The sequence below is a fragment of the Megalops cyprinoides genome, chromosome 23 (genome assembly GCF_013368585.1).
Source record: "Megalops cyprinoides isolate fMegCyp1 chromosome 23, fMegCyp1.pri, whole genome shotgun sequence".
Taxonomy (NCBI): Eukaryota; Metazoa; Chordata; class Actinopteri; order Elopiformes; family Megalopidae; genus Megalops; species Megalops cyprinoides.
In genome coordinates, this window is record NC_050605.1 from 12,189,823 (window position 1) to 12,216,791 (window position 26,969).

Genomic DNA, 26,969 nt, shown 5'->3' on the forward strand with positions numbered 1-26,969 from the left:
CCACCTGGGGGGGGGCAGTAAAGCTGTTGGTGGAGCGCGGGCAGCTTGCGCCGGAGCAGAGTGCAGCAGTCCCGCAGGGGGGGGTGGGGCGGGGCGTGGGCGGGCGGGGCCCCCCTATGTGGGGAAGCAGATCCCGCAGCACTCCATGCAGATCTCCAGGCAGTCGGACGACTCGCAGCAGGCGTCCATGATGCCGCAGTCCATGTCGCAGGGGCAGTTGCAGTCGTCGCCCAGGTCGTCGGCGCAGCAGCAGCAGCAGGACTCCGAGGTGCAGGTGCCGCAGGACGCCTGGGCCACCACCATGTTGCAGAGCGTGAGGAACTCGCAGAACAGGCAGGCCAGGATGCAGTGCACGCAGCAGTCTGCGCAGCCGCGCCGCGCAGATTCAACAACACAGAACAAAGGAGCGTTAGAGCCCATGGAAAAAACCCACTTTAAAGAAAAAAAAAACAGAAAAAGAAAAAGAAAAATCCCTGGAACAATGATAATCGTTTCCCTCGTAATCAAGAGGCTGTCAGTAATGACCCACGAATCAGCCCAGCCAATTACTTCAGCATGTTTCCTCCGACACATCTGAGTGTCCTTTTCTGTCATTTATACTGGGCTCTGGAACAATGGGAGCCATTTCTTTGGGGAAAAGAAGTTAGATACATATCCTAATTCACGCATTCACACACAGTCTGTGTGCCCTCCCCCCCCCTTTTTTTTTTTTTTGGAAAAGCGAAAGGTAAAAAATGAAGCGCGGTACACAGGTGGCAATCAGCTGCAGGTCTGTCACAGTCACCTGTGCCTGGGAGAGGCAAGGCAATGCAGAACTAGACATTAAAAGTGAGACTGCCAGCCCCTGTCTCTCATAAGTGCCTGAGACACAGCTGTGACACTCCAAACAAGCAGAGGGAAGCAGTGAGGAGAGGGCTCTGACAGGGGGAACTGTGAGTAATGCTGAGTATTTATAGAGGCCCATGCAGAAAAGCCACACATCCTGCCCAACAGCTCCAGCTTCCAGGAGAAGGGGGGGGGGGGGGGGGGGGGGGGGTGAGTATAGAGGAATCAGTGGTCCAGAGAATTTCAAAAGGAATGAATTCCACTTAGGGACTGATTAGCAGATTTTGTAATAATGGGAGCATTATCATGCGAACGCACAGGCTGATCATGTAAAGCTGATTAGTAACGTCCCAAATTTCGCCACCAAATTGCTACGCTAATGCTGACGATTTTCTCTTTTCTGATTAACATTTAACCTCTTTTTAGACGTTTTACGTGGCTCCTTGGTGTGACGGCAAATTACTGTTATTTCCTACGTGTCAGAAAAAAATCTCTCTTACGGAATCACTATTGTCATATTTGTTTCTTTTTAAGTCACTTTCCTCCCCTCAAAAATGTAACAATATTTCATTGAAACATTCTTTTATACACCATCTATTTCTATTAAACATTTGAGATCACTGGCATTTAGAAGACACTCTTATCCAGAGCGACTTACATCGGTTAGTTTGGAGATGGAATAGGCAGCACTGTAACAAAATTGCAAAATTAATAAAGCACACCCTTTTCACAAAAATGACCATGGTACACCCCACCGCAGTGTCATTAGCGGTGGTCATCACTAAGCATTCAGGAGCTGTCACCATGGATAGGGTAGCACACGGCTATGGGTGGTCCCCGTGTTGTGTTAAAGACGAGTGGCCCTTGCTGTAACAGGGTGGCCCCTCACTCAGCCAGAACAGAAGCAGATAAGTTCAGGAGCCTTTGAATTGAGTGAGAGGCAGGGCACCAGTCCAAGAACACCATCATAAACACTTCATTAGCATCTCTTTCATCAGACTGTTCTAGACTGTCCAGGGCAGGACTTTTTGATTCAGAATATTTTACATGGACTTAAGACCGCTGGACGCTCATATCTGATTAATCAAAGAGCAGAACTGACCAGCAGTGGAGGGAAGTGCAAAAGAAAGAAACTAATCATATGAAATGTGCTTTGCACTGTATCTGATTACTGAAATGGTATTATTGATATAAAAACTTAATATGGAGATATAATATTAAACCTATCTTAAGTAAGACTTACACTGTCTAAGCCCTAAGCTACAGACTAAGAATCCATAAAGAACATAATGAATTTAATGATCACATATTATGCTTCGACTATAAACAGTTCATGTACATGCATGTATATATACCATGTATGTTATCATGTTGTATGATATAATGCAAGCATGAGGAGCACACTATAAACAACTTCAAACCAAGCAAAGTAAAATAAAATATAGAAAACTTCAAAATATGAGGAAATTCTGAATCCCTTATGAGACTGAACTTGGCTATAATTAATTTATGCTGTAAAAATTTATATAAATATATAACATTATGTACTTCAATAACTCAGTTATTCACTTGGATGTATAATTTAGCAGCTGTGATCAGTTTGAATCTTGAAGGCATGGGTAGGTTATGTACACGCTGAAGATAGGCTGATATATAAAAGGAAAAATATACTGCGGACCTTGCTTCAGCGAGAGGAATCACAACAACAATCATGTTTAATGTTCACCAATGCTGGGATATCCAAAATTCTGTAAGGCCAAAAACGGCTCAGGGAAATTGTCAGAGACATGTGGAAAAACTCGAAGGCTAACATCAAACGGGCGGCAGCGTGACACGTAACGAGCTGGAATAAGGCGCAGTGGCAAGCAGCGTGAATGCGCTGGGACGGAGAGAGAGAGAGACGCGCTGGAGGATGGCCAGGAGGCTGGCCCACAGGGAGCCGCCCGAGAGGCAGGAAACCGGCCAAAGGCCAGAGCTAACGTTCGGAGCAGAGCCTGGAAGCAGAGCTCAGTGGCAGCCTTTATGCTTGACACAGACACATGGAAGGAGTGCGGAATCTACAGGCAGTTGGACTTGGATCCATCACATCACACTCACTCACACGCACACTCAAATATAAATACATATATATACATACATACATACATATATATATATGGATAGATAGATAATTATGGATGGACAACGTACTTTTTTTTTAAAATAAAATTCAGAACAGCTGATGAAATGAGTCATTAACAACAAGACAATAATATGTTAATAAGTTCTTTTGAGTTGCTTTAGAAAGAGACACACACCTTTATGGCACTACAAAAGCCCATACCTTGCCGGGTTTTTGTATTGGGCCCAGCCAATAATTCAGCTAGCTTTCATGTTGCCCCCAAGAGGTCACACATGACAGCGGTTTTCTGTAAACCATTGTGATGGTTAATGTGTTCACTTACAGGGCTATTGACCTTGGCCGTTTTTTTTTTCCCCCCCCTCTATTTAAACTAGCTATTGTGGCAGAGCTCGCAGCATTCGAGGCAAATCTCCAGGCACTCGGCCGGCTCGCAGCACGGATCAAAGAGGTCAGAGCCGCAGTGGACGTGGCAGTGGAGGTCCTCGGCGGGCGTCTCCTGGAGGGCGGCCCAGCAGCGGGCGCAGCCGTCGCAGCAGGCGCTACAGGCTACATGCAGGCAGGAGGAGCAGGCCTCCAGCAGGCCCAGGGACAGCTCAGCGCAGCGACACAACAGACAGGCCAGAACCAGAGAGGCGCAGCGCTCTGACGGACAGGAGACAGAGAGGAGGACCGCAGACACCGTCAGCGGGCGCCCGGCGTGACAGATCAACATGGCAACCGAGAGAGGGCGGGGGCTCGGGTCTCCGCAGCGAAAGCGAGGATGACCATGGGGTTGTGCCGAGGGTTAGCGTTGAGCATGGTCCCACTCGCCTACAGGGCAAGCCTGTTTGGTTGGATTTTTCATTAGGAATTAAGATGTTAACCGCTGGCCAGCGCATTAATCCTAATACAAGCACGCGTTTGGCTTCTGCATGTGTGCATGACCTGGCCTGTCCAGCCCAGAGCATCAATGATTTTTCAATATAAACAACCCTTTTTAATGCTGAGTTAGAGCCCAGGCTGAGTCATTGTGAGCAGTGTTAGTACTATTACAGCTTCATCTCAGTGCCAAACCCATGAGTCAAGAACAACAGGACAAAACTCCCTCGGGCACAGAGCATAGAGAGCCTTATTATACTGTATCACACTCGACGGATATACAGATTATGCTAATCCATGTAAACATTAACCACAACTGCATGTGTCTTTCTAGAGGGGAATAAACCGGCTACGTGTTAGTGAACATATTGATTCGGGGGACAAGTCTATAAACAACCAACACAAAAATGATAATGGGCTAAACCTCCAGCTGTAGCCTTTTTACATCAGTTAGGATCTGAATATCTTTATAAAAATTGTATGAAAAAATGTCATTCCATTGAGATGTCCAAAATGACTATTTTGATAATTACTTTTACTGGTACAACTCATCAAGTCTGAAATGGCATTCAAGTGTACGGTATGGGGTGTTACAGTTTAAAGAACTCTTCACGTCATCACATTCTCTCCAAAAACACATTCTGTTAATTGTCTTCAGAAGCACCACTTCTGTCCCCCAAACCATTCAACCAGTAATCTCTAGAGCCTTTCGATATCACTCCCCAAAGTTATGTCACGTCTTGTTAACATACACTCTGCTTACAAACACTACAGGGCACGCCAACGTTTGCTGGCCTGCAGTGAACAAAGTTATTCTTTGAAGGGGAAAAAAAAGGAAAAAGAGGCAACATGGCAAAAGCTCTTCTGCTCCTTCTCATGGAAATTAATGAGGCATTAAGGACAAAGCAGGAGCATAAGAGCAGTTATGAAGCAAACAGATGTGGGCTGAAAAGAGCTGAAATGGGAAATGGAGATGTGTGATTCACGGAACGAGCAGGCCGCTGTTAATGATGGGACACTGTTAGAAGTGACTGGCTCATGCAGCGCCAGGGCCGGCTCCCAGCAGGGCCCCCCACTCTCCTCAGCCTCATTAAAAGGTCACACCTTGGCGACCATCAATCTACTCACAATCACCCTCATTTCGACACACATCTCATTATTACACATGCACAGCGCCTTCTTGCCATACTCTAAAATAGGGACTTGAATAAGAACATGCATATATATATATATATATATATATATATATATATATATATATATATATATATATATATATATATATATATATATATATATATATATATGTGTGTGTGTGTGTGTGTGTGTGTGTGTGTGTGTACTGACTAAATCACGTTATGCAAAGTCGTGGGTAGGCTGAGCCTTTTACAGGTCCATAATCACGATAAACCAGGTGTGTTTTCACCGATTTTTTTTTGACATTTGGAATGTTTTAAAAGAGTAAAGATTGATTACCCAAGCATTTGGACTAGACACAGACTTGGCACTTGGAAAAGAGTGCAGAAGTCTTTTCACTAGTGGTCCTTAGATTTGTAGATCATTACATACAGAATCCATGTTTCCAAAGCAATCTTAATGTGAAGAACACATTCCTCATTGATGGCAAGTGTAGTATAGCTACAAGGTGTTCCTATGAGCGCTGTGTGCAGGTAAACCCTTGAAATGTGAGGAGTCCGAAGCAGACTGGTGGAGGAGGTGGGGGGGTCCCCTGATTGGGCAGCTGCGTGCCGGGTGGGCGGGTCTGCGGAATGCGCTCCCCCGCTTACCTTCCGGAGAGGAGCCAGGCTTGTGGGAGCTGCTGGAGCTGCCCTTGCTCCTCCTGCTGCTGTCGCTGTGCACCGACAGGCTGGACTGGAGCTTGCGCTGCATCTTGTGGGAAACGGGAGACGGGTGCTTTCTGGGCTCTGCCCTGGAGTGCGTGACCCCGTGGTGAATTCCACCGCCATTACTCAGACCTGTGTGGGGGCCATTTTGGAGCTGGCCCGCTTCCCCCTCACCGGGCTCCTGTGCAGATGTGGCTGGCTGAGGCAGCCGCTGAGGTTGAGCTGGAAAAGAAGTTATTTTTAAATGTCACGCTCCCTCCTCAGAATGAAAGCTCTTCTGTACAACATGTTTCATCCAGAACGTGAACCTTTTTTTTTCTGCCTGTAAACCAATTTAAGTTCCCAGCTGAACTTGAAAAAATTCTTCAGTTTACCAGCTGCCTCCATAATATGACTGACTGGATGTTTGGAAAACAAAGTATTTATTCTGTACAGTGTACAACCTCCAATACCCCTTTTCAGGCAATGTTAATTTATATGATTCAGAGGTGAAAACAGGCTATTTAACCGCTCATAATTATCCTGTCTAAGAGATGAGATGCCCTGAAACAAATCAAATAAAACCCCCGATCTCCCCTCTTGTCTCCATAAGCACACAAGGTTAGAGTACAATTTGGTGATTCATCATCCTTGCACCCTCTTCTGTAGACCCTGGTAATACTGCAGCGCATTACAGAATGTACTACTTCACAACGCACGATCAGAGGCCGCTCCCCCTCTCCCCTACTCGCGTTTAAGCGCTACACCGCGGCTGTACGGCGCCTGAACGTGGCGCAGCACCCAGGTGAGTTGGGGGGACTCCTCCGCCCGCAGTGCGCTCCCGCTGTCCTTTCATGGAGCCAGCTTCCCCCCACCCCCCCCACAAGTCCCTTATTCTTACAATCTTTACACATGTGACAGCTGTGAAAAGTCAAGCGCGGCCCATCTGATAAAACGGAGCTGTGGCATTTTCAGAAGTGGAGCGGGGTGCAAATTCAGCTCTACTGGGAGCACAGCATTATGTTCCATCTGCATTATAAAAGGAGCAGCCCCACGTATGACTTATGAGTTCTCCTGAATTATTCATTTTTTGTCTGTATATTCAAGATCTCTGCCTCTCTTCTACCTTCTTTTTTTTTTTTTTTTTTTTTTACAAACTCTGCATTTTGCTGCACGTAACGCAACAACAATAATCACAGCCAAACTTCGTGACAGCTTATGAAAGTATCATTTTGTAAAAATACCTGAGATTCTCAAATCTGACGCGCACACTGCGCTTAGTATTTTGCCTGCACACCAACAAACGCAATTATTGTTAACAAGAGGAAAAATCCAGCCCGGGATTTTTTAACAACCCCTCACCCTGGGGGCCCTCTGACAAGAATGTAAAACAATGCAATTAAACACAGACGGTGCAGACCTCTTCATCCACGGTGTGTTTAAATGCCCGCATTTATAAACAAAGACACCTTCCGAATTGCATTCTCCTGACTTACTTCAGACAAGTGCGTGCACCGAGAGAATACATTCATTAAACTGTGTTTTCAGGAAAGTACGGGTCAATATTTTCTAATGAGCAGCTTTCAGGTGACACAGGTAGACAGTGAAAAGATTGTTAATCATATAAAATTCACTTCTCCTTTATTCCACTCCCAGGTTTTAATAATGAGGTCAAACGCAATTTCCTTTAAAGCCATCATTCACTACTGTTACAATGGGTCTCAAAATTCTGGGGCTACTCATTCGTTCTCAATTTTCATCTTGCTGATGTTTTTTTGTAATTCAAGTTTACTATACATTAATATGCCACCATGGAACCAACATTTTTAAATGTCCCACCAAGATCACCTCAAATCGCCCCCATGAGTTCAGAATTGTAATTCGCCCCAGTGGATGTTCATGCGTTTAAACTATCTTGAAGACCAGAGTTTCACCCAAAACTAAAAATGAGCTCTGTGCATCATTAGAACATCTCTTTGGACAGTACCACATAGACTATGTTGGGCGGCAGGATGTTCCTAACGTAAGGAAAGAGATTGGGACTATGACATGCCTGAAGAGTAACAGACTGATCGCAGTGACAGTGAGGAATCGTAACACTCTTGCACACCTCCTGGCGAGTTAGTTCCAGTGTTACTTGCCGCAGAGTGACACTCACAGAGTGTCAGGTGCAAGGAGCCGGAATTCTGATCATTTATGATAACAGATACAATTCTGCCTTCATGACTGTAGGGCTACTGGTAATGTACGCTGTCCCCAGATAACATGGCTATTAACACCTTGTTTGCACACATAGGAGATGCAGTTATACTGCGCACAATGCGGGCTAGTGATGCGGAGGGTAAAGCCGGAGGGTAGTCCCCCTGCTCCTCAGAAGTCCCTCAACCAGAACTCTCTCACTCTCCTCTTAGATTACATTATAATCCAATGTCCAAAGGAACCAGACACCATAATAAAATCTGTCCAAGAAAGAAAATCACTACAGTGCAGGGCAAGGTTAGCTTTCAATACAGGCTCTCTCTCCTGCTAGGAATAACAACTGCTAGCTTTTTCAAATGTAACTTACAGACAACTGCAGGAAGCCCTTGCTCTTCATGTACTGTAACTTAACTTCACAGATGTGCTCTAATTTACTATTTCACAAGTCAAAGAAAGAATGAATCATTCTGAATTACTACTATTACTTTCTGTAATTCAGGAACAGGAACAGGAACAGAACCCTCTTAGCTTAGTCCAGACATGTTTTGGCTATCCTTTTTTTCTCTCTCTGTATAATGCTGAATTCCTGTGTAAAATCATTGATTTCCTCTCTTCATTCAGTTGAGTGCAGACAAATATTATGCTGATCATTTACCCTACCACAATTATACCATTGTTTTTTTTTTTCAATTTAATAGTTGCTATACTGAGTTTCTGGAACAATATGAGCATCCCATAATGCTTTGTGGGGTTTTGAAACATGTCATGTTGACACTCTCCTGCTATTCATTGTTATTTACTCTTAGCTAATGCCATAATAGCAAACAAATGCTTTAAAATGGCATATGTGTGCTACATGCAATGGTACTCTAGTAAGATTTTAAAAGTGAAAATGCTGTCCACTTCACATCTAATCAATACAAGTAGCAAAGATGACAAGATACAATCATACAAAATCAACTAAAAAATTTTCAACTGTATGCAGTCAACAGGGAATTCTCAGCACACTATAATCAACACAAACATGAGTCTGTCATGTGTCGGGTAGGACTCAGCTTTTCCATATTTTTTTCCACACTACTGGTTAGTATAACCACTAACAATAACCAGCTGCTAACATCCACTGTGTCCTAGTGATCTCTTTCTGTCTCTAGAGAATCCAGAGATGAAAAAGACATTCATTTCTAAAATAAATGATCCAAATCCCCTCACGCAGAAAGAGTTTCTTTTTATAAGGAGACCACAGAGCCGTCCGTAAATGACAAGCCAACGTTGTCTGGCAACTGTAACTACCTTTCCTGTTCGAAAAAGTCAGGCTTTCAATTTACAAAATATAAATAGTTATTAGAAAACCACAACATAAACGCGACAAAACTGAATCGGTGGTGTACTTTCCAGTGCGTCAGAAAGCCACAAAAACTGCTTCTAGTGTAGGCCTGTGAACCATCACATCCAAGGAGCAGGTGGCAAATTCACCTGTGCCAGAGAATGCAGTAACCCAGTCTGCCCTCCCTCTCCTCTGCAGATTACAGACTCTGGGACACAGGGGCAGGAGAATTCACCTTCTCTCCGTCAACCTGGCTGCCCCAATGAAAACTGGATAAGATACGCTAGACCAGATACGCTAGACAGGTCTAAAAGGGGCACATTTATTTTTATTATTTTATAAGTCTTTGAGGTTTTCCTCTCTTATCATGAAAATAGTTACAATGCACACACTGATTATTGTGCTAATGGAGTTAATCCAATTAGCAAGGCAAGCTGGTATACCACTTCCAATGCATAAAAATGAATCCATTATATATTATAAAACATTATATATATATATGAATACTTACATACACCTATACATAGGCATTCATATGTATGTATGTGACATTTTTCATCTTTTCTAAATCAGACTCAAAATTAGAAATACATACCACAAGAAATAAAACATGAACACTACATCAGCTTTTAAGTAATTATAAGTGATTAAAATTTAAGGGTTGAGGTTCACCACAAGAGCCTGTGGTACCTGGCAGATGACGAGCCCGCATACCCCTCAAGCATCGCATATTTAAAACAGCATGTTCGCGAAAAACGGCTCAAACTGGACATCCAGTCGCCTGGTTTCCAACACAGACACAACTGTTGTGCACGCTCCAGTGTCGAGAGCGCGTTGTGAGCGCAGTGTGTACATTTGTAAGTAAATTATGCATAGTGCTGTATCCCCGTACGCCGCGGAGAAACACGGCATATAGTGAGATGTTCCTGACTGAGGAATCAGCCTCTCAGCCTGGTCCCCAGAACACCATCCTGACAGGCTCCGGTGTCTTGGGAGCATTTTTAAAGGCCAGTGCGTGATGGATTCATGAAGAACACACAAATATAATTGCCATTTGTCACAAGCCTTCAGTGAATAGCCCACACTGGGGCCAAGCGCAAGTGTGCCAAGATAGTGGGCCATTTCCAGGCCTGTTCTGTATATATAACTGTGTATAAACGGTTCCGTTTCAGCACCGTAAAATGAAATTCAGAGAGCGTGGACCAAAAGAAATAATAAAATAAATGGGATACACCCTTCTGGAAGCGTTAACGTGCACTGCAGTCAGATGTGAAAACAAGATTTTCATGATGAGAATCTAGCAAACTGCAATGTGCAAAGGATCGCAAGGGCAAAACATAGTCCAGAGAAAACATTTTAATATGCACGTTTCAATGTGGCATCTCAAAAATAAGGCAAGACGAGGGAAATATCTAGGTCTATGCCTGGAATCACTCAGAGGGAAGTGAGCGTGCGAATGGCTGCTGAATCCCATTAGATTCCCATCTTACACAATGCTAAGACAAGGCCCCCTGCTTCAGCTACTATTGTGTAGATGTATAATAGAAGTAAAGAAATCCCTGTGTGTGAATGAATGGATGCAAAAAATTTGCAGCAGCAGACTCAAGACGTTCTATGGACAGAAACTGTGTTAATTGCATATAAACATTAAAGACCTCCCATAAGGGCACAAAAATGTCGGAGCCACATCTGCATCCTTTTCTGACCCCAACGGTACGTCTTTAATAGGATACTGGCACTGCACACCCAAGAATACAGTAGGCTTTGCTCACAACTCAACGTGCTCCAGAAGAAGCTAGCTATGTACAGATAAGAGAACTATCATTTCATATCATGTTGTTCTCTATTAAGCTTGTAGACAAATCTTTTCCATTTTTTTTTTATGCAGAAGTGTTTACAAATTGCTGCCTCAAATGTCATCCATGAGCTCCAGTGTAGCGGTCAATTTAGCAGCTCTGGCTTACACTTGCTTTCATCTGTTTAGTTCTGGATTTCATAACACAAATAGCTCTTTAATGCTTTTCTGCTCTATCTGCCCGTTTGAAATGCTAATTTGTAAATGTGCAATGACCTGTACCAGGAGAATTTCCATTGTCCCCTAAACAGCCCGGGGGGCCATTTCTCCTCCTAACAAACAGTCATGTAGCGATGGCACGTTTTTAACTCAAAAGGGATATTTTTTTTAGAAACTGTATCTCCAGATCAGTATTTATAGTAACAAAACCATGGGAATTATATTAGAAAACATAACACGAGGAAGGCGTCTCATTGCAATTTTCCTTTCGCACATCAAAACCCATTTACCGTTTGACCTTCCCACTCCACAACAAGGATTGCCTTTACAGAGCAGAAAACAGACTTGGGAAGAGCAGCTCCATTTTAATTGGAAGACATTGCCCTGTGTGGCCCATTTGTTGACTATACAGTAGCTTAAATCAGCACAACCAACCCCCAACATTAATTTCCATAAACCACTGGAATATACCACAATTTCCATTATTGCCTTTACTGCTAGGAATCCACAATCCGAGAACCAATCAATCAATCAAAAATTAACTTGATATGAGCCCTCTTAAAGGTTTTCCTACGGGAACACTGTATGTATGGTAAAATATTAGATTATTTATACTGAAATATTAATTTGCTGAAAGACACTAAATCTATACTTTGGTTAAAAAAGTGTTCCTTAGGAGTAATCAAAGATTTCAAAGATTTGGAATTGATTTGACATTTGGAATGAAAATTTATGAAGACAGCATATAACTTGAGAGCACACTTGATTGTGACAGAAGCATGCGATTGGCCAAATTAGCAGGTATTAAAACATGCAGTAAAGACAGAAGGCAATAAAAATGGAACTCAAATAGTAGGCCTGCCTTGCATCTGTTTTTCCCAATGAAGGTCCACAGCGGAGAGGAATGGGTAATAACAGCACTACATCCGCAATGAATGATCATATGAGGCTCTATTTATTTTACACTTCAGTCTGTGGGCCATCTCCGCCTGTTGGTGGGGCTAAATTGTCTCGTCTGATAAAAACCCGTCTGAGCACCGGTGACATGTTCGGTGACAGAACTGTTTTAACTCTATTAACCTGCCTCTTCCATTCTGATCACGCCGTATAATATTTCATTTCAGAGAAATCCCGCGTTCACATCTTATTTTCCACCCACTTTGCAGCCGACGAAATGGGTAGTCAGTATTACTCAGCGGTTTTGTGTTGTGGCATACTTTTAATTCTCTGCGACAATCATTTAAATCTGGCTCTTTAAATGCAACCTGCATAGATCAGACATGAGAAAGCGCGCTTAATATTCCGAGCAACCCTTTCTCCTGATAACAATGACAAAGATTATATAGGCCGCCTGGGATTCACTAATTTCAAATTTGGTAATTTGGCTGCTGATTGAGTGGAAAAAATAACCCCTTTGGACCCCGTTCAGCTTAATTACATTTTACAGTGAAGACGGCGACTTGAAACACAGAGCTCAATTTCCCTGACCTGAGACCCACTGTGCGGTGGGAGGCGGAGGGTATCATCAATTATCCTTCGATTTTAAAACGGAACGTTTGAGTGATTAATATGTCTAACTGTTATCTAAATCATTGCAACATCCAACGAGATGTCATCTCCTTTAAATGAATCGCATGGAGGTAAATCGCTCGCACTGCAGCGCTCACTCCAGTTTAAAATAAAAATGTAAAGAAAAAAAAAATGACCTGTAACACCTAAAGGTGAACTGCATGAGTGTACTGGCTCTTCTGGCACCAAAGGGTGCAAGAGCGGCCTGATGAGATCAAGCATCCTTGAACTTTTTTCATTTCAACATCATGTGAGAGGCTGGGGTGAAATAAAAAACACACAGAGGGAATATCATTGCCTTTTGTCGGTCTCTGTCCCCCATGGAGGGAAGCACAAACCACAGATATGTACAGACAAATCTTCTCTTGTGCATCTACACAGCTGCTGTAAAGCGCAGAGATTTTGCCCTGTTCCGCTATTCAAGTTTTCTAGAACGATCAGCTATGATATGACTCAGTACAGGCCTGTGCGGGTTGCCAGACTCCAGGCCCTGACTGAGCCCCACCCTTTCTGACGGCTGAAAACAAAAACTGAGGAACAGAAGGGGGAAGCGTTTTCAGTTTCAGTTACACTGGTGACTAACAAATTCCACTTCTTACAAAATCGCTGCTGATGTAAAGGTTCCAGAGGAAATGGGCTTGTTTGAAACTCGGGGGCACAATGCATCTGTTGTAGACATTGCGATCAGCATCGGAGCAAACAATGAACGCATGCATGCTGCAAGCTATGCTCAAAAAGACTGCCTGTTGTGCCTGCTAACAGCATACTGAATGAAATAAAGGCTAAGCAAACATTATTTGCCCAGTATTACAGGAATTGCTGTAACAGTTGAAATACACGGGTCTGGGTCATCAGTTTCACCTCCAAGTGCCAATCACGGCTTTAAGCTGTGGACTCAGGGTGAGGGACAGAGGCACTGGTCTGCTTCTGAGAGGTTTTAAGAGACTGCTCCATCGATTTTACCCTGTTATAGAAGTGCCGGCTGCACCGTGTCTGAATGAAGCCAGCCTCTGGTCCCCAGTCATCCTCCACTGATCACAGAGACCTGACAGAATGACCTACCAGAGGAGCAGTGAACCTGCAAACTCATAGGGGCAGGGGCCAACATCACCAGAGATCTCTGTAATGGAGAGGGTTTTAACCTCAATGTCAGAGCCCAAGCCCTGTTAGAGGTGTGAGAAAAAAAAATCTCCCTGCTCGGCTTTGATTTGAAGTTTTCTCCACGGCATCACCCCCGTGTTGCGTGTTTGGTTTGAGGTGTGCACTGCAGCCGCACTGGGGCATTAAGACTCTTTGTAGTGAGGAGTAAACCTGCCCACAGTATAGACTGCTTACGTGCTCACAACAGACTGGGCACAGCTGAAACAACTCACTCAGGTGAAATAACACTCCCAAAAGAAAACCACATGGAAATCTACATCCATTACATGAAACTCTACACAATATACAATGTAGGTTTTGTAAGTGTGAGAAAGTCTGTATTAAACCATCATACCTCTCTTGCAGAAGAGCCCCCAGGTGGGGTGCCTTAAAACAGAAATATGTCAAAGTAAGATGAAGGAATAATGAAATCATGAAAACACTGAAGCCAAATATTTCAGTGTTAAACTGAAGTTTTAATTAGACAAAATTATGTGGTGACTGTGCTTTCAGTATTTCATTTTCAAATTCCCTATTTTTCTCCTTGACACCAATATAATATGCATACGCACAGGTACAATTTAGCACTCCAATAATAGCATAGCTTTTATAATCACTTTATGAGGAAAACAACAATAAAAACATTTTTCATGGAATTAAAGTTCTGAAAATGCTAATGGTGATTGAAACTTTATGAAATGTATCTATAACAACAGAATGAGGAAATAATTAGTATGGAGGTAAGATTACAATGGCCATTTTAATCAACCTCTCTACTGGCATTTCACCCTATTTATACAGTTTATGATTCTATGGCCCACTGCTAAGTAATCACTTGAGAATTACTTCTCGTGTTGTAATGGCCTCTTAGTTTTAACACATGATTTCAGTGAAGGCAGGGGTCTAAAGATTAAAATAAAGATTAAGTTCCAGCATAACAACAATCAGGCTCAATTCTGTCACGCCAGAAATTTGCATCAAAATTTAATCAGAAAAGGTGGCAGATTCCAAACTGGTTCAAACTACAGCCCTTCCACAACACCCAGTCTCTCTCTCAAACACACACACACACACACACACACAGACAGACAGACAGAGAGACAGAGAGACAGAGAGACAGAGAGACAGACAGAGAGACAGAGAGACAGACATGCACGTGCATGCACACACACGATCAATAAGATGTAGCTTAAATACATAACGACATCTGGACCAGGGATTCAGGATTTAAGATTGCAATACAATAAAGGCAAAACAAGTTCTTTTTAATTGCTTGCACTATACTTGTGAATGTGCTTCTGCTTCTATTAATACTATTCATTGACAGGTTGCAGGTGCTGCTTTGATGACTGCAGACCAGAGAATGGATGAAAACACTCCGTGGAGTCATCAGTCTATCATTACACCACAAGCACTCACAAATCTCCACGGCAAATATACCTGCAACTTCATTTTCGTGAAAAAAATGACTGTCACGTAATAACCTTCCACTGAGCGCCACATCGTCTACCTTAGAAAACTCACGCACTCCCTTCCAAAAGGTCATTTCTTCAACAACCTTGAGGTTTCAAAATTAAAGGCACAATCTCCAACAGACAGTCGGCCATACAAGGGCCAGGTTAATATCTTCTGCAAAGCGTAAGGCGACATTACTTGACCTTAATGCTTCACTTCAGAATTTCCCCAGATAAAAATACCTGTTCTTCAACAGTGTCTTTTTTATCCAGAAGAGCACTTAAAAGTATTCAACAATTCAATGAATAACGTGGCGATAAAACACCTGAACCGATGCTGGCTCATGACAATTTACTTATGGCAGCACGTCTGATTCCAAAGTCCCTTTCACTCGAGATATTTCTTTCGACTTTGGTTTCAGATTGAGACTAATTAAAATATGTGACAGTCACATTTTTTGAAGGACCAAGCTTCTCTGGGATAAAAGCCATAGGCTCTACTGTAGGCCTGTGAAGGTACAAAGCAAAGCAATATGCTGTCCACAATACCTTCTGAACTGACATTAAGCGGATAACTTAATAACACTCTGCCTAGGCAGTGCTGAATGAAAATTAATACCATATACAACTGCTGCAAATGATGTAGCTTAATTGCAAACAATGAGATTACATCTAGGAAGAAAGCAGTGCTAGCTGTGAGTGAATGTGAGCATGGATGGAAAATTACCAGTATCACCAGCTCACCAAAAATTAGCTATATCGCTTTGCACTTTGGCATAAATAGCGGGTATTTGTCCATTTATATTTAACATGTGTAACAGCCTCACCACCCACCTCGTTTGACCTGCTTCACTTAATAAGCAAATGCTTAAGCGATAAATCCTGTACCTGTCACCTGACGTAACCTTCAATCATAGGTGTGGAGAGTGGTCATGATCAAAAACGCAGCAATCATTTATAGTAATAAGCAAATCAATCTGAGAAATCAGCTTGTATTTACCATAAGAATATGCCTGCATTCTTGGCCCTGCATGAGGTTTTTTTACACAAAAGTAACCAAATAACAAATTCTAACAAACCCAGGCAAGATTACCCAAATGTTTGTGCTCTGCTTACCCCTAACAATCTGAATGTCTACACAAAGAGTATTTTTCCTCCCGAAATAAATCCGACTCATTCAATTTCTACCATTAAGTAGCTTCTTTGCCACATTTACACTGGTCTGCTACTTTCAATAGAGTCACAATGTACTGCAGGAAAAACCACAGTGGATCACCGAAATCAGATATGTCCCTACCACAAGCAGGAAGTGGAAGAGCGGCACACTGAACATACAGAGGCCAAATTTCTTTCAGACTTCCTGTTCTACAGCAAGACCTAGAGCATAGAGACTGTCATGTACCACAACTTGTGATACAGCCAAAAGCCCAGTACACAACCATCTGCCTCCTTCTGGTTTCAGCAAGTGTATGTGTGGCAGAGTTGGACCCTTTTTCTCCTCCACCACCATCACCTTGAATTTGGTAGGCAGCCTCCCTAACACTTCACATCTTAAACACACTCTGGAGAATAATAATAGCCACACTTCCTTGTATTATTATTGGAGCAACTGAGACAGGGTACTGGAGCTGCTCCAAGGCCATGTACCGTGTGATTCACCTTCAAAACTCTGGAACTCTGTCTGCTGTGGATGGATGACTCTGCTCAAAATCTACAGTTTCATATAATTTTGGTTATTTATGCACACAGTGTGCACAAAGCCATTTTGTGCATGCCAGAAAAACAGCACACACAGTTGCTTGAAGCTCTGGTGATGTCAGGGGATTGTTAAATACTCTCTGCACATTGCCGAAAGTCTATACTCTTTCCATCTAAAACCTGAACAACCAGCTCTTTCTCAATGCGAAGGTCTCTGATCGCTTTAATAAGCCGAAACTATGATGTTCACTGTCATGCTCTTGGTGCATTTAAGCAATTGGAGACCTTTGCGTAAAGGAAGAATGAGTTGTTCAGATTCCAGACATTAAGAGTGATTGACTTCCAGCAGTGAGCAGATAGTGCTAATGATGCAGTAGCATGATCAGGGCTGTGTGAAACACTTGAGCTGTATATGCTATAAACTGATTTTTTGGCACCCAAGCAACTAGATAAATATCTGAAATCACACCTAATTACTGATGTTGACACTTTCAGACTTCATCTGTATCCTCTCACTAATGAGACTAGAGAAAAATAATTTCAAAAACAGTGCTTACACTAACACAAAGCCTGACAAAATGAGGCCCTTTGGTCGAATTCTGTAACCAGAATGTGTACCTGACAGGCGAATTACATGGTTTCGCTTAAAAACTTACACGTATGTTTAACACATAGCATGTCACTGATGAAAAGACATCTAAAAGGAAAAAAAAAAAACTGAAAACAACAACACACTGTTGTGTTGAAAGCAAACAATCATGTGGAAAGTATGTGGGTGGAGGCAGCCTGTTGCTGTTACTTGATACTAAAGACTGCAAGAGCATAGCAGAGATTTTATTTAGGTAAACTCATTTAGTTTCTGTTGAACTTAGAAAAGGGATGGTGCTTGCGATGACATGGATAAGTACTGCATGTTATCAGTGAGCTACACTACACTGCAGCAACTCACCCCCCCCTTGAAATTTTAAGATCCTGTCCCAAGCATCCCTCCTCCCTGGGTCACACTCCGACAGCCACAAGGGTCTAAAATCATACCCTCATGACTCAGTTTGAGGTCCCAACAGTCACATCCTCACAGCTCAGCTGTTATTCACGCACGGCCAAGCCCTGACCACACCACCGTTTCAACAATCACATCCTCATGTAAACTATGGGGCTGGCAGGAGTTATCAAAAGTTTATCTCGCCGCAGGAGCACTATCATGGCATCGCTGTTATGCAAAATGGGAATGCAAGGTGCCCAGACTTGCGCCAACCTACTGCACACGCAACAGCGCAAGACAGCAGCAGCTGCCTCAGACACAGGGGTCAACACCACTCTGCCTTAGACACACAGCTGCTGTGGTTTCACATTTCCACTTTCTACAAGTATTCGATTAAAATCTCTTGCTAATTTAGATATAAGTGGCTTCCACATGGATGAATTTTCAGTGCTATCTTAGATTTCACACAGGAATGCCTTAGTAAGACACACTGCACATTTTCCCTGTAAATATATGTACATCCAGTTAGGAAGCTGTAAGTCTCTTGCTGGAAGGAATTTCAGCATCAAATAAAAGGCACTTTGAAAAGTTCAAAAGCCCAATTAGTACTGAAGCAAATAGCGTCTGGAAGACTGAATCAGTGAATCTTTTTACCTCCATTAAAGCCCATAAATCTACACTGATTCAGTGAAATTTAATATCCAGATGAAACCTTTCCATTCATTTAGGTCCAAGGATGTTCTGAAGAGACTAGAAGCTCATCTCTGAGAACAAGAGGTGGTTCAGAATGTCTCTGAGGGTGCAGTCCACCCTTACTTCCAAAAACAGATCTCCCTATCCATACACGACACTTTGGCGTCTTCCTCACATTCAAATAATGCATTTCACTGTCATGCAAGCTGTTTGGCACAGTTACTGTGTTTAAATAAAAAATAAATAAAACTGTAAGAGGCTTGCACATGTCTTTAATGCCATCTCACTTCACAAAGTAATAATGTATCACTATAAAGTGCTAATCCATACATCCATACACTGAATGACAGAAGATATCAGTCACTGACTTTTAACTTCATTTTCATGGTAGACATTTTCATCAGGAAACACAGTACATTTACAATCTGATCTTTAAGATGTTGGTTGTGGCAAGGCAGCAGATTTTTTACTATTTAAATAAACCATTTGATACGAGGAGTGGAAATACACCAGACATTTGAATCAAATCCTGCGAGACTAACACACGGCTAGATATGATTTTTCAAGTGCAGATGTACATAATACTATAGTTGAGCCAGATCAAAGCCCCCTTGGTCAGATGGTTTATAATTTACACTCGCTGATCTCAGAGCTCATGCGTGAATGTCCTAGTTTTTACAACATCAGTATATATTCAAAATAAATGCTTCCCAGAACAAAGTCGCATTAATTCATGCGGGCACACATTCAGTGCGGTGGCATGAATTTCAATAATGCTTGTTTTCAAATAAAGGCACAGGTCTCATTACAGTTTACACATTTTAGTTATGCAGAGGCGTCGAGCTCATTTCTGCAAGCGCGGCCGCAGACTGAGATGTAATTGATACAACCAGATTCCTTTACAAACCCACACGCCGTCTTTAAGTGTCCTCGGTCACATTTTTCAAAGAGTTGTCCCATACCAAGTTTCACACGGCCAACACTTACTTCTAATGAGGTCACCGTTGGTGGAATTTCCCCCGGCCGCGTGGCCCCGCCCCTCCGGAGTCTGCTCCATGGGAGCAGGGCTTTCTGTTGCTTCCTCCGGGGCTGGTGATTCACAAGGACTGTCACATGCATCTGCGGAAAGGGAATCAAAACCATGTCAACAGTGCAGAGCAGCAACAGGAACGGAAGTGCGAGGAGATGCCACTCAGCAGAACACAGGCCCTGCGTCGAAGCGAATTGTTTGCATACTGAACAAACACACAGCACCCCGTGTTGGGCAATCACATTACGTATGCATTTGCTGCTAATTCGTTTACTAACAAGCCACACCTAAGAGCAGGAAACACAAACAGCAACCTTTGCCTGGCTTAAGTTAAGACATCACTTTGCTGCTGTGTCTCTGTCAGCTCTGTTACTGCTTGCCTGTGAATACAATAAAACATGGTTGCCAGTACACAAAATATGTGTACTGCTATTGACCACTCAGCGCTTTATTTATATTTACAGAAACAGCCATTTCCAGTGTACACTCCCACCATTAAATTACATTCAGATGTCTCATGAAATTTTCCAAAAAATACATAGATGATAACTAGATGTATGAGATTAATTTCACTGGGCTCCAACTGCAGAAAAAAAGGATAAGCCAGGGCTACTTATTTGTGCCAGAACAGATATATTCCCCTTCAGAATGGTTGCACAACAGTGTGGGCGTATCAGAAGCAGTTGATGCCAGATTTCTGGATTCTGTTTTCTTGATTCTGCTCCTGGGTATACAATACCTGCCAACGCTTTTACAACAATAAAGACAGCATTCATCCGAACTAATAAAGTACGTACCTAAAAAGCCCAAAAAACCAACGCAAGCGCACAAAACAAAGGATAAACAATGGGTTTGATAATGGTGCTCCACTGCCATGACAACATGTGTTTTGCCACACAAAGCTCTGGGCTTTGTTTTATAGCACAAACGCCTGGTTTCTAATTCAACAGCTGCACTGACTAGCTAGATGCAACATTCTACGCAATGCTGTGAATGGTCATCTTCATGAGTCATTCACGGAAGGGTAACTTCCATTATGTACTATGTTTTACACTGAACTTATGGCAGGCTGTCAGGTGAGCATGATATTGAAACAGTACACTAGAAGAATGCAAAATCCACATCCATGTTTGTAGAGCATGAATAGAGCTGTTATAAAGAAAGCTCCAAAAGCTTCTGTTCTCAAATGATCATAAATTTGCATTCACAGGAGTGGTACACAGGCACATTATGTGGTCACTCTGCTGCAAGAGGTCAATAACATGCAAGTACATGGAGCACGTGGATGAAGAAGCTCATTCTCTTGCCTTTGTGTCAGTAGCTTGACTTGTTTTGCTTACTTAATCAGTGTTTATGCATTCTACATTCAGCCATTCCTTCAGGTAAGTAGGCCTTCGCCAGAGTCTTGAACTTGCACTGCGAGTCATCACTAGCTTAAGAGTGTAGGGGAAATATACTGGGACCACAACTCCATCTTGGTGGTTTCCTTCAAGCAGAGAATGACCAATGACTCTCTATGCCACAACAAGTGTCTTCTCTCCAGCACAGATACTGTTTGTAGCATTATTGTTGCTCGCTGCATTGTAAGCAACAAGGGGCATCGAGGAATGAGACAGATAAGATAGCTTTAGATACAGTACATGGATAGATAGAAAGGATTCAGCCTTGCCTGGTGCCGGTGTATGCCAAACCTTATTTGCCGTGCAACTGTAAAAATCAATACACATTTAAGGTCCTACTGTAGTGTGTGATGCATCATGGTATTTAGTGATTGCCATTGAAAATAAATGGGTCTCTTCTAGAAACACTTACAGTCCTTTGAGAGAAGAATCTACAGTCAGCTGTGAAACACTGAAGGCCTCGAAACCCCCCATTCACCACCAGCCCTAATGATTGCTTACTTTGTCCTACTTTAGCTTTTTTTGACAGTGCTATAATGATGCCTGGTATAAATAGGATGGTAACGGTTCAGTGGCTGATTAAAAAATGGGGACAAGCTTATTTTCATATGATAATCTTAACAGCAACTAGAAAGTTAATTAACAACTATAATTGGCTGTGGTTGCTGCTAATAGTCACCAAGGCGTTCCTTCAAATTTTATTTAGAAATAATGAAAACGTTATTATGCCTAATGTTGGTTTGAATACTGATGACTGGTAAAACCAAAAGAATGTCATTTGGAGAAACCTGCACATACATTAAAAGGTTTCTATTAATGTTTTTTTTTTTTTTTTGTTTCCCCATGGACATAAAATATCAGTGAAAATACGAGTATGAATGGGATTATGTAGCACTTCCAGTCCAAAAGCACCCCACATACTGGCACGAGGTGTAGGGCGGTATTAAACATACAAACATTTTAGACAACAACTGGACACTTTCAGTACAATAAAGCACTGGAAAACTAAAACATCACCTACACTTGCACTTGACCTCACAAAGTGCAATGAAAAAAGTTTTAGAATGCCGATATTTACCATACAAAATATCACGAAACATCAAACTTGCTGCAAGTGCACTGATTTCACATATTACAAAACGTGTTATCAAATTCTGTCGACTTCTGCCTGCTTCTGTATATATATTCAAAACATCATACTCAACAAAAATTATTGAACAAAAACATACTCCCATTTTCACCTAAAGGTTTCCCTCCAAACACCTTTGAAAATGTCAATTTTAAAATGACATGGTGTCTAACAAACTAATACTGTTCCTTTCAAAATGTCGTTAGCAGAGATACTTGTCTGTAAACAACAAAACTCCTTAACAGCCTGTTTGCGGTGTGGTGGCATGCCAAAAAAAAATATGTGCTGTGACGGCGAATTCTGCAAATATTTTACCACTTGGCACAAAACAAACATGTCGATGTTTTCAACAAGACTATGCAACGTTGAAGCTGTCTTGTCTTACCGTGTGCGTTTGGAAGAAGGAGGCTATTCTCTTGTGGTAGTTCACTCCCGGGCCCTGCAGGCCCTTCCGGAGGTAAGATAGTCTTCTGAGACATTAAGCCACTGCTATCTTGGTACTGGATACAAAAAACCTCACGCCAGATCGAATCACCCCGCAACCCTGTAACAAAGTATAATGTAACATTTTTTACTGTAACTGAAGTTTGTTAATGAAGTACCGTGTCGAAAAAGATAAAAATACTATATTAGCACAACGCGATGTCAGACTGCGCAAATTACATAATGTGGTTAAAAGTTTGTGGATTTTCTTTCTCTCTTTAACAGAACATGATGAAACTAATTAGCGCATGCCAGCAGTTTATGCACAGTTTGCAATCTCTATATTTAACCATGGTCAAAGTCGTTTAAAGTAAGTTTGGTAAACAATTGAAAGTACCTTTCAAACATATCCAGAACTCCTACTTCAAGTTTGACTTATTTCCATCTCTTTCCCTCAGTTAATCTCCATTATAGTCGCGTTGATTAACTCTAATACTTCTGTGGGATCAAATCACTCTTGATTATTGATTTCTTTCCTCAGAAATCCCTCATTCCACGGTCTGTCCCGCTGTCGTCGCGAATATTTCAATATCCCTCCCTTCACTCCATTCCCTCGTTTGCTCGTTCACCAACAAAGTTTGTCTTCTCCCTCTGAAACATTTTTCATCATTTCCGGATTCCGAAAAGACTCGCTCAATGACTGCCAAGCTGCAGCTGGAGAAGTAGAACGATGCCTTCAGGGTCCTGCAGACTGCACAATATGGAAAAGAACAGAATCGTAGACGGAATATTCCTCGAGAGAAGCGAGACACTTGCAGAGTACATGCAAATCTCTGCCTGAGATTTTGATTTTATGATCATGTTCTTGTAGTTAACAGCTGCCGTGCAGTCTGTTAAGCAGGATTATTTCAGGTAGTATGTTCAAAACGACAAACGAACCCTTCAAAGCCCTCACAAGTCTTAGGGCTGAACATTATTATAGACAATTTATTATCTGTTGATTGCCTGTTGTACAGTATTTATAGTCTCCTGTGTTGAGTGAAGCAATGCAACCTAATTTTTACCTGCTGTCCACACACTACAAATTAAACGTGCTGTATGTTGGCAATCTTAAGGACTGTCTGTCATAATTAGTTTAAAAGTATGGTTTCTCACATTTTGTGTAATTTTGCAGCTCATTTCAGTTTTATCTGTTTTAACCTACTTATCTGTAACCCCCTTAGATAATGAAATGGAATTATTGTACAAAAAAGAAGTGAATCATATGAAATAAACCCTACTCATTGATTGTGTGAACTCTATCTTCTGCCTCTAATACAGAAATCACACCAAGTCTATGGGATAATGATTTACAATGAATCTTTGTCAATGTTGAGCTCACACACCCTCTATAATCCATCTTGCAGATACCCTCCTTGCTTTAGAGAAGGTGCTGTGTTCTCCATCTGTAAGTGTTGACACTATTACTGAACTGATCTGCAATCAGCCCAGACTTTAGTACTTCTCAGCCAATAATTACATGGATAGAGATAGCCCCGACACCTTATAATAGGTAGACCCCATGCAGCTGCTGAAGAAGTAGAAGTTTCAAAACCACGTCTTTAAAACTTAATCAAGTACAAAAGCATTTCAACAATGTGTAGTTTAGCTGCATTAATTGTTCTGGGACCACTGGCAAAAAAAGGTTGTCAGCATTGTCACCTTTCCTATTGTAAATATACACTTCACCTTACATTTATTGTGTACATAAATGCCCATTTTGCATTGGCATAAAGCTATGAGGACCAAAGCATTAACTCAAGACTCTGTTTCATTTTGGCATGTTACAGTTGGTCAAACCCCCAAGAACTGTTGTTTTGTGACAAAATGATATTCCTGTGGAACTTTCATTAAAAACAGTTTCTTACATGCATAGCAGGAGAAGACATCACTAGACAGATAAAATCTAAAATACATCACACTTGAATGTTCCTGTCTCGGCTATCTCTGATCTAGAAATGCAGCGTTCACTGTGTAATGTTTTCCTCTGTATCCCCTTAGCGGTGGCAGTGACCGAGTTGTCCTGGTGACAGCGGTCCCATGTCGGAGCCACAAAGGGGAGCGAGCGTGTCTCTAATAAAAAGAAAAAGAGGCTCCTCTGTACGCATCATGCTGTCATGTTGTGTCTGTGCTCTCAACTGTTGTGGCCGCATTTCAGTAGACACAGGAAGGTCTCTATTGACTTCATCTGCTGAATTGGCAGCGCGCCTGCCATCTGAAGTACAGTAGGGCCAGAACATTCCAAGTAATCCTCTCCCACTGACTCACTGTTAGACCTCAGGGTTTAGAATGTGGGTGTGCGGCGAGGCTAACTGCAGATCTGTTACTGTAAATGTGAGGGTTTAGCACACTTTTACCCTATTACATTACTTTACATGCATTACATGCATTTAGCAGATGCTCTCATCCAGAGCAACTTCCAGCACAATAGAACATAGAACAAGTGTATCCCTTCAAGTTAAATGAGCAACAGCATCAGACCAGGCTAACAACACTCACAGACCAATGAGTGTGAGCATAGCACCATATAAACCCACAAGTTAACTTGTGTAATGTCACTAGGCAAAGTAAGCCAAGAATATTACAATACATCAGTCACCTGAACAGAGAATACAAAATACATCACAATACTACACGTAAAATAAACATCAAATTCTAGAGGTAGCAAGTGTAAGGGGGAGGGGATTGAAGATTGAAACCCTAAATCTCAGGGTTTCAAATGTCTTGGTGCAGTGCAGCTTACTGACATCAGAACATAACCAGCCATCTCTGACCTTATATTGAGTCTGTTTACGCTGTAGGGATGGTCAGATGCTGTGGTCTACTGCAATGAACAATTGCGACGAAGTCCCAAATTGGTTCTACATTTTGGCTGAAGCTCTGTTACTTCCACAATCCTTTGAGGTGAGTGCACCACATGTTGTCAAATTGGTACACAATGCCCCTTGTGGAGGATTTTTCCGGTTGCTTGTATTCAGGCCATTTTTGTGTTGGAATGAAATATTCACATTTCACATCACGGGGGTCACGAAAGTCAGCCTGCAAAGCAATGGAATGGGAAACCTGTAATTAGTCCTAATGAGCTTATTCTTCAGCGCTGTGACTCGAATAGAAATGAGAAACTTACACCTTCTTTTCTCATCTGAGCATTAACGGCCAGCTAAAGAGAGGTGTCTCTTTGAACTAGCACTACAGTGCATATCCGCAACTGACCAGATCTTCAAAGAATTTTTCACAGAAGTTGTGGCACATAAAAAGAAACCCTAATAAGTCAAACCTTGAAGTTTCAGAACTTCAGTTCCAGCCTGACCATGTATCTGAAGTAACCACAGTGCTCTGGTGGATGGCTGACATTATGGTTTCTTTTACATGCTTTCTGGTCACAAATGTATGATTAACACTTCCATCAGTTTACTAATGTGAGTATCTGGGGGAAGTACTGCTCTCCATTATGTTCAGTGAAAACGCATGTGTTAAAACTAAACTGAAACATATTTTCTTACCACTGTTATTGTAGAGATATGCTAAATTAGAATAAGAACCTCACCCCCTAGCAGAAAAAGAAGTGAAAAGTTGAATAATTTACTACACAAATGCCTTTACACATCTGGACTCAACATTTGGAATCGCTAAAGAATGCACATAATCAGGAGCAAATGTTGACATGAACTGGTCATGATTTCATAAATATGTTTTTTTTTTTTTCAAACAGAAAGAACAGGCCAGCCTTGACGTGCAAAAGCCCACAGAAAAAGAATGACAGCTAGTAACAAATACTTAAGATTCATTTCCCAACAATGATTTCAGAGCAAAGTTCAATCACTAAGGGACATTTAACGCAAGCTTTGTTTTGTTTTTTGTGTCTATCCCCTCTTTTTCAAATTTTTAAGGAGGGAAAAGGTTCATTCCAGCTGCGGAAAATGCACCCATCCCCCAGTGTTACCCACTTTTTTGGTAGCATATATACACAATGCAACACTGCCTAATCATGAAACTCCCCAGTCAGCTTGCCCTGCCCTGCCCTGAGGTCAGTAAAGGATTTATTGAGCACTGGTCACATTGCCACAAACTTGTGGTTAAATTACACTGGATCTCTGAATTAAAGTTTTAGTCAATATACTAAAAGGCCTCCCACATGACTACTTCAATGAATCTGCAGTTTACAGCCAAACCACAATAAAGAACATAGCATGTGCTGCACTGCAAAAAGTATGACGATTGAGAATGAAGAATAGAATATAGTA

General features: G+C 42.0%; 1 protein-coding gene across 1 annotated transcript; it reads right to left on the reverse strand.

The window, feature by feature from the left end:
* On the reverse strand, positions 1-23,321 carry mdfic (MyoD family inhibitor domain containing). Its single transcript, XM_036517517.1, has 5 exons — positions 23,084-23,321; positions 22,649-22,807; positions 19,692-19,823; positions 5,593-5,871; positions 1-362 (listed from the first exon to the last, which is right to left on the reverse strand). The coding sequence occupies exons 2-5, from the start codon at positions 22,740-22,742 to the stop codon at positions 115-117; spliced, it is 753 nt and encodes a 250-aa protein (XP_036373410.1). The 5' UTR covers positions 22,743-22,807; positions 23,084-23,321; the 3' UTR covers positions 1-114.
* Between the last annotated feature and the right edge of the window lie 3,648 nt (positions 23,322-26,969).

Bases quoted from the DNA above. Each gene is read 5' to 3' on its own strand.
- mdfic (XM_036517517.1), bottom strand. From the start codon at position 22,742: ATGTCTCAGAAGACTATCTTACCTCCGGAAGGGCCTGCAGGGCCCGGG. The intron at 19,824-22,648 runs GTAAGACAAGAC...CCCTTTCCGCAG, and splicing joins CCTTCTTCCAAACGCACACG to ATGCATGTGACAGTCCTTGT. The intron at 5,872-19,691 runs GTAAGTGTTGGC...CTTCTTTTCCAG, and splicing joins CAACGGTGACCTCATTAGAA to CTCAACCTCAGCGGCTGCCT.